Here is an 8697-nt window from a genome sequence, read left to right as displayed (position 1 = left end):
GGCACTCGTGGTGCATTGGTTGGTAGTGAAAAGATTTAATCATTTAATGTCTTTACTGTGCACATTTTAATCCGCTTAGTTTTGAATATTTATATGGAATTTTACCACTAAAGGGAAATTTTAGTAGCTGAGCATAAAAAGAAGAGGAGCATAACGCATCTGAAGGTCATAAACGATATTAATTTAGGAACATAAACATTACTGTATGTACGTAAACTGTACTGTGTATGGCTGGTCTTGGTAGTTTAAAGAAAAAATACACACCAGTCTTTCATTTAACCCTAAACATTTTAAGTATGAAAGTTTTATGAAACGGTCCCCAAATATGCGATTGCTGTATAGAATGAATTTTAATTTAAAAAAATTATTTAACATGAAAATTAAGCTGTTTACATCTTCTGCCTGAGAACAGTCACCCGTTGCTACCCAACGCAGAAACACAGCCACTAACTAGCAAAGAGAGGACATTAGCTAGCCAATATGATAAAGAAATAAATGATTATTTTGTTTATTTCTTTTGGACATATATTTGAACATTTCCATCGATTGTACAAGCACTTGGAAACTGTCCAATCCCTAGTTCATCAGGCATTTTCTTTTACGCTGCGGGCATTCTCCCGGTCTGGCACCCGTCTGTGTCTTCTAGGATATAATGCCAGCAAACTCTTGTTTTTATGTCCACTATAACAGACAATCTCCTTTGCTTTTAACCGAGCGTCTAACCCCTCTGATTGGAGAAAAAAGACGTGCTGGTTTCCGATGACATACAAGTGGAAAGATTACAGATTTTAATCGTCTTTTTCCTGAACCAGGGAAAATCATGTTTCTCTATAACAACAATAAAAAACTTTATTTTACATATCACCTTTAAAAGTGGCATCTCAAAGCAATACAGTAGATGTAAACCACAGATTACAAAGTAAATACCCAGACAAAAGCAAATGCGTTTTTAATAAAATGCTTTTATTCATTCAGCAGAGAGAGCGTAAAACCTGGGCGTAACAGCTGTTCCTTTTTCTGATCACTCGCTCTCTGGATAAACGTCTCACCTGTCATGTTCTTTGTTTTCCTAATTTGCTGATTATGCCTTCTGCGATCCACTCCTGCCCTCACACATAAAGAAGACTATTTTAAATTTCTTTGCGCGGTCCATTGTGCAATTAACCCTTGTATGTGCTGTCCTTAAGGTGATATCACATAAAGGTGATATGTAAAATAATGTTTTTTATTATTGTTATAGATAAACATGATCAGATTTTCCCCGGTTCAGAAAAAAAGATCAAAAGTATACTAGTTTGTCACTAGTATACTTTTAATACAGTCTTTGCTGTGCTCTAGAGGATCCTTGTGATATTTCGAGCTCTGGTTGAATGATAAGTGTCGCAGTTTAAATAATTTCCGTAGTTAGAAATTATGAAATGCTCTGTTAAAAGCAAGGGAGTTTTTATGTCCGTTGCAGTAAAAGAAATTGCCTGACAAAATAGGGCTTGGACAGATTCCAAGTGCATTTTTGCAATTTATGCTGCATTGTCCATTGTGCTGCTGTAATGCAGTTTAAAATAATTCAAAGTCTAAACAGTATCAGCTTTATTTATGGGTTGCAGTTTTAAAAAAGCCAAAAACCGCACTCAAAATGCAATTTAGAGCTTTCTGGCAAGAGGAGACACCCAAATTAATAATGCAACATGCCACTGTTTGTGCATGAACAAGGTTATACTGCTATTTCCTTAGATATGCGATTAAAAAAAAAATTGAATTTCCGGTGGAACACATTCCATAAGAAACAGTGCTTTTATATATCGCCTTGTGGCTTCTCAAAACGCCTTACAGGATAAAAACAGCAATAACAGCAACAACAACAATATTGTATTTCATTGCACTTTGAAAACCAAGTAATAACTTAACTATGTGTGCAAACGTTTTATGATATGTCGCTGTTGTGAATGTCTGTGGAGTGTATCTTATTTGCCTGTCTGTCCTGGCTCTCTCGCTCGCCCTCCCCACCTCTCTCCCTCAATTCAATTCAATTCAAGGTGCTTTATTAGCATGACAGATGGGTGCAATCAGTGTTGGGTATTTACTTTGCTTTGAGATGCCACTTTTAAAGGTGATATATAAAATCAAGGCATTAACTTGGTTTAACTCCGCAAGTCTGAGTTCTCGTGTCTGTCCTATCCGAACTCGAAAGTATTACAATATGTATCTTTATAGCAGGTGTTGTACAGCTTTTTAGTTTAGATTACACTTTTCTAAAATGTATTTAAAAAATAAAAATGATTACAATCTAATCTTTCCACGTTTGATCCCAAGATCCCAAGAAAAATAAATCTAAATGGGGAGAAAGCAATGCTGAAAGTTTATTAAGATACTAAGAAGACAAAGATATAAATTTATGTTGCATTTGTCTGATTGTGAATGAAAAAACACATATATTTAAACCTGCGTTTGCGATTTAAATCAAAACGCGATTTAAATCAATCTAAATGTTTATATTGTAACGCCTAGGTGACTATTCATTGTTATTAAAATGACTTAAATTCGATCATGTTGTGATATTTAGAAATATACATGTTTGGTGCGAGTGAGGTTTTATTTCATCTCTGACTCAGGGAAACGTTTCATTTTTTCAAAGAAATGTTTGTTAAAGGAAATTCATGGCTCCAGCAGGATTCAATCACAGACCATGTGACATGGGAATCAGGAACCTAACCCACTGCGCCACTGGCAAGGTTACATGCAGAGTGCTGAAAAAGCACTACAGAAACATTATCAACAGACAATGTACAGCGTGTACTATTCTTGTGTTGCAGTACATGAATATAATTATATCGTTATTAATTTCTTTAGATACGCGATTCCATATTATATTCCCTTTTAATAAAATTATAAAAGTATGCTTGTTGACTCCGGTATCACGTTAGTTAAAGACTTCGATGCTTAAAATGTTTTGGGAGAAATGGAATACTGGTGTGTATGTTTTCTTTAAAGTACCGAGACCAGCCATATACTGTATGTTTAAGTTCCAAAATTAATATCGTTTATGGACTCCACACGCGTTGCAGTATGCTCCTATTCTTTTTATGCTCAGGCACTAAGATTTCCCTTCAGTGGTAAAATTCCATATAAATATTCAATACTTAAACGGGCACAGTTAAGACATTAAATATACATATACATACTGTATACAGTACAGTTTGCATATGGTAATATGTTTATGTTCCTAAATCAGTCTCTTTTATGAGCATGTGAAAGGCATGGTGAATCGATTCTCAAAAATTACTGTACTTTGCATGATTGGAAACAAATGAGTGATTGCGAAATGCTGTGGTGTTACTTTTACAAAGACGGTCAATGAAAAAAAGAATGTGGACCAGGGCAATACTTTGAGTTTACAGCTTGTCCAAGGTCATTCATTATTAATACTATTAGTAATATCTTCGTTAAAGACTTTGATGGCGACAGCTCAAACATGAGAGGTTGAGCTTTATTAGCTCCACCTTGCGGAAATTCCGGATACTATTATTTTGCTTGCGGTTTTATAGGAGAATTTACGGTAATTCGCGGTAGACTGCGTAAAGCGCACCGCAAAATAATGCGGTATCGCCCGCGCATTTTGGATGGCTGCATCTGTATCATGATGACCAGGCATAGCTAAGTGCATCCCCATTTGGGAGCTGCTCCTTATCAGAAAGAAAACACCTTAAATCAGACTGCATGAATAGCTTCTCTATGGCTGCACCACAGAGATGAAGAGAGAGAGAGATGGGGCCTTATTTAGGAAAGCACAGCAACGCTTAATTCTGTCTTATTAACAAGCATTTCCGCTACACAGTTCAAGTAGGTAGCTGCGTCGGCATGTGTAGGCTGCAAAGGAACAGGTAACAGGTTTATTATATGCTGAAAAGAAAGGAAACACAACGTTTCGGCTGTGGAGGTTTCTTCAGGTTTGAGAAAGACAGGGTACTTGGCAAAGATTAAATAGCACAGGAGAACAAAAGCTGGAAAAGTGGAGGGAGAGGGGAGAGTCAGAGAGGCCACTCAGGAAGTGCAAAGTGGAGAAGGGTGAAGAAAGGTCTGAAGTCAAAACCTACATGAGAATAGAGAAGATTAAACGAAAATAAGTCTTTCATTGAGAGAATGGGGAAGATGTGAACCTAGTTTCAGGATGAGTTTAGTTTTTGTTGTCTTTCTGCTGTGGGAGTTGAGAAACCCTTCTTTGAGAACAGACAGAGGGATCAGTGTGATCATAGCTATCTGGGGTGAAATGAGAAACTATGGGCTTGGAGAAATCTTTAATCTTCACAGCTCTACATGTTCTCTGAAGCGATCTCCTTGTCTCCTTCCAGTTTCACCAACGTAGATAGCTGGGCATTTACTGCAAGAGATACATTGATGAGGTTGCTGGAGGTACAGGATGCCGTCTGAGTGATCCGGAATTGCCCTGGGGGACCCTGAATGAGCGTGGTGTTAGATATATATTTACAACTCTTTAAGGAAGAATTTTAGTTTTTGAATCAAATCACAGAATCCTGCCAAAACAGCGAACATCAGTATGAAGAATCACATCAACCATAATTACTTTCATCTCCAGGCATCATGAACAAAAAATTCAACCTCCCATGATGGAGCATTCAACACTTTGTTCACTTCACTTGCCATTTTCCAGAAATAAGAAATTGTAAGAATTAATATGTATTACCTACCAAGTCCTACATTTTGCCACCTGAGCTCTCAATTCCTCCAGCTAGGAAGTGTGATGTTGCATCTAAGCAACTATCTTTAATGCTAAGATTTTGAACAATCAACTGTGCATGACCTCAAAAATATATTTGCATCTAAATGATAAAACAATAATACGTTTTGAATTGACTACTCAGGTTAGAACAAAGCTAAAAAAAATATTAGAAGAAAGGGTGAGACGAAGGTGTGTTCAGGGATGAAACCGGGAACTACTTTTCAGTCTGGGCTTGCCTTATTTGTCACACATTTTGATTAAATAAAGATTTAAAGGTTATGGTGCAAATCACAAACTGGCTTCCAGCCCAGGACTTCCGCCTTGTATCTCGTGACACATTGACGTCCACAGCTGGGAGTGTTTCAGCCTCCAGATGAGTATAAATGATCTGTGTGGAACAGTTGGACTACATCTCGCTCCTCAGGTACATCAGAGACAGGTGAGTATGTACTGGACACATTATTATAACCTGCTACTGTAAAACTGATCACATACGAACCTACTGGAGCAACATTTCTGAGATTGTCTGTGACTACTACTTATTCTTTATGTAATTTCTATAGTTCTATAGGCCTATACTTTAACTTACTGATGAATCCTCTTGACAATTAAAATCAATAATCAATTCAATATAAATTGGGTGTTAAATACTGTCTGGTTCAAGGTCTTTTTTGCAATGCGCAATTATTCATGTCTGATATCTTAGTGGAATATATTAAAAATATTGCACAGGGTTTTAGGAAAACTGATTTAGAAGTGACATTCTAATGTGTCTTTAAATATAATTCACAGTAACAATGTAAATATGCCAAATATCTATTTAAATAAATGCAATTATTAAATACTTCAGAAATTGCAGGATTGCATTTTTTTTGTTGTCAAGCAATATTTTTGTAATATTTATGATGAGAAAATGATCTTTTTAAAAACTGACACAGAGAACTAGGCAGTAAATTTCAGAAATGAATGCATCTAATGATTGAAGGTACTGGTTTATCATTAATATCATTAATTGATAAACTCTATTACGCTTCAGAGATGTAAAGCAAAACATCATTTTTTTGTGTGAAAAGAAGTCAAATTGCCAGGAGACACTTTTCCTGCACCATATTCAGTCCAGACTGAAAGCGAAAGAATATGACATGAAGCTCATCTTTTAATTATGTGGCACTGGGAAGTACTGTATGTGGTTGAAAATCAGTGTCAGGAAGACTGTGCCTCTCTTTATTCTGGTCTAAACCAGCCTGTTCTTGGGTGCTTGTATCCCAGTGTCCTCTAGATGTGCAGAGTCGTCTCCTGACAAGTTGAATTTTTTCTTTGGCAGATCCAGTGAAGCAAGCAAACAGCACACTTTCTTCAAGAACAATATGGAACACCTCACGGTACATTAGTATTTATCATCTTAATTACTAAAAGTTAATTTTGGAAAAGATCTAGCAAAAAAGCAAGGGTTCAACTTACTTTTGAGGCTTAGAATGTGATATTAAAATTATTACCTGATGCTTCAGCCTTCTACACTGATATGTACTTTAACTTGTTCAGAAATTCCCAGAAGTGCCCTTTAATTAGGCAAGGATGTTATTTGCTTTTAAAAAGTGAGTAACATGATACAACTCAAACTTGAAGGCTGATAAGAGTGCCTTGGTAATGTGTTTGGGGTAATTTTGTTTTCTCAGACAGTCCGATGAAAGCAAACAAAAAACAGCGATTCTGAAAAGCACCGGCACCTTCCAGAGCTACTCAGACACTGTGATAACAGGGTCTAATAATAATAATAATAATAATAATAATAATAATAATAATAATAATAATAATAATAATAGGGTCTGATAATGTGTACAGTACAAACACACAGTGAAAGACACACGAAATGAACCATAACTTGCAGTTCTCTCCCTCTGACCTAGCAGTGCTGAACTCCCTGCATCCAACCTGCCTTTAAAGAGTTTTATTTTTTTTAATTTACCTTTTAAAAATTCACTGCAGTATAAGGACCACATATCAAAAAGGAAACCCAAAAAGCAATGAAAAATGGCATCAGATGCAGGCTATAAATGTACAGCATATCCATGAACACTCCACTCCACTGATTGAGTGTGGATGTACAGTATATCCATCCACACTCAATCAGCAGAACAACAGGACTGCAGAAAAGCTGTTTTCGTTGTGGAAATAAGAACTATGCAATGTTATGCACCCATTTCTCTCCTATCCTTTAATACAGAAGCACAATTACGATTCCACACACACAACTGTATGTTTTGCTCTCTGTATTTAGTTTGTTATAGTCAGTCATAAGTGAAAACTACACAGAATTACATACATTTAAAATTGAGAACAGGAGTCATTTCTGTACACAAAGTGAGTATGGGACAAGCTACAGATCCATGTATTTGAGGCCAATAGCCTGACTTCATTTGAGACACGGCAAAATAAGATCCCCCAATCTAAGAACTACTGACTATGACATGGTAGATGGGCTTGACTCCTCTGAATTCTAACCTTAAAAATGAAATTTGTTATCTAATTTTTAACTTTTCTGATTATCTTGTGTCAATGAAAGACTCTCTGCTCCTCTAACTGGTACTAACCTGTGATTGCAAAATCTATTTGACACCCTACCTGTAAGCAGGGTGTGGAATACCTCTGGCAAGTGGACAAGTCAGAAGAGTGAGTCTGCAGGTTCTCATTTTCCCAGTGTGAAACAGAGGTTGAATCACGAAAGTCAGAAGTAACTGTCAATCAACACAGGAGGGGGAGAAAAAATTAAAATATACATAACCATATACATTTTTTTCGCAAAAAATAATATTTAATAAATATAGAAACTGCAGAAAGTCGAACACCTTAACACTCCACTGAGGTCTGGAAATAAGATTAAGAACAGTAATAATAAGATAAGATCACTTTATTGCACATATACAAGTTCTTCTATTAGGAAATTGTCTTTTCACATACCTCAACTTGCTCTTCATGAGACACACAGACAGGGGGAGAAGCTTGGGGTCAGCCATTTATACAACAACCCTGGAGGAGTTGGGGTTAAGGGCCTTGGTCAGGGGTCCAACAGCGTAGGATTCCTCTGCTGGCCACAGGATATGAACCAGCAACTTCACAGCCACATCTGCAGATCCTTAGCCACAGAGCCACCGCACTGCACCGCCCCAATCTGGGAATAATAATATGGAATAATAAGAACTGCTTCTTTATTTGTGTACCATTACAGGCAATGAGAAGGGAAACCACACCAATTGAAAAGTAAGTTTCTTTAAATTTAGCTAAAATATGGGAAACTGTTACCTGGCAGTAGGGCACTTACCTGTATATGTATCAATTTGGTCACTGTGTGTGGAGGGAGTTTATCACAGTGATGTCACTGTGTTTATGTTCAGTGCTGTACAGTATATCACAGAGATGTAATTGTGTCCATTACAGTATATCAACAGTGAGGTGAAAGCGGGGTTTGTGTGCCACACATGTGACAGTCATGTTTCCACAGTATCTTCTCACTGTCACTTCACTCATTGTTTCAGTGCTTCTTACATCCGAGTTGCTCACACTCTCTGTGAGGGGGAGAGCAAAGCCATTAAAAAGAGAAAACTCAAAATTCAGAAAGCCCTGAGCAGCCTACAGATTGTTTGTGATGAGGTGAGGAGTTTTGATATTCCATTCTGATAGGTTTTTTTATCTGTATTGTACAGTACTTCTGTTTTACAGTGATTTAAATTGTGATGTGTAATGACTTGACATAATCTCATATATAGTTATTAGTTTCACAATATCTTGAAGTGCAAAGGCAGGAATGGTATGTTTTTTCAATATGGAATTAACCTACTGTATATTTATTCCTATACAGTATTCAAATTCTAATAATATTTCAAGTAAGATGATTTGATAGATTCCAATAGAGTTCAGTGTCATGAAATGTGATAAATGGGCAACATGGGAGTCAGGCTGATACT

General features: G+C 36.7%; 1 protein-coding gene across 3 annotated transcripts in view; it reads left to right on the top strand.

Annotated features, from left to right (window-relative positions):
• The first annotated feature begins 5079 nt into the window (after nucleotides 1-5079).
• LOC148647055 (cytosolic phospholipase A2 gamma-like) overlaps nucleotides 5080-8697 on the top strand; it is a 29807-nt gene continuing 26189 nt past the window's right edge. For 2 of the 3 annotated variants that reach the window (XR_015927560.1, XM_088608673.1), the window contains exons 1-4: nucleotides 5082-5174; nucleotides 6060-6117; nucleotides 7962-7993; nucleotides 8269-8383. Coding sequence is in view for 2 of the 3 variants with exons in the window: in XM_088608673.1 (XP_088464799.1) it covers nucleotides 5119-5174; nucleotides 6060-6117; nucleotides 7962-7993; nucleotides 8269-8383 (261 nt within the window). In the remaining variant the exon portion in view is untranslated. Of the gene's footprint in view, nucleotides 5175-6059; nucleotides 6118-7961; nucleotides 7994-8268; nucleotides 8384-8697 lie in introns of all 3 variants that reach the window. The other variant, XM_088608674.1, reaches the window with a different exon arrangement.

Source organism: Lepisosteus platostomus, chromosome 16, assembly GCF_059453375.1.
Source record: "Lepisosteus platostomus isolate fLepPlt1 chromosome 16, fLepPlt1.hap1, whole genome shotgun sequence".
NCBI lineage: Eukaryota > Metazoa > Chordata > Actinopteri > Semionotiformes > Lepisosteidae > Lepisosteus > Lepisosteus platostomus.
This window is presented reverse-complemented; position numbering and strand designations above follow the sequence as displayed.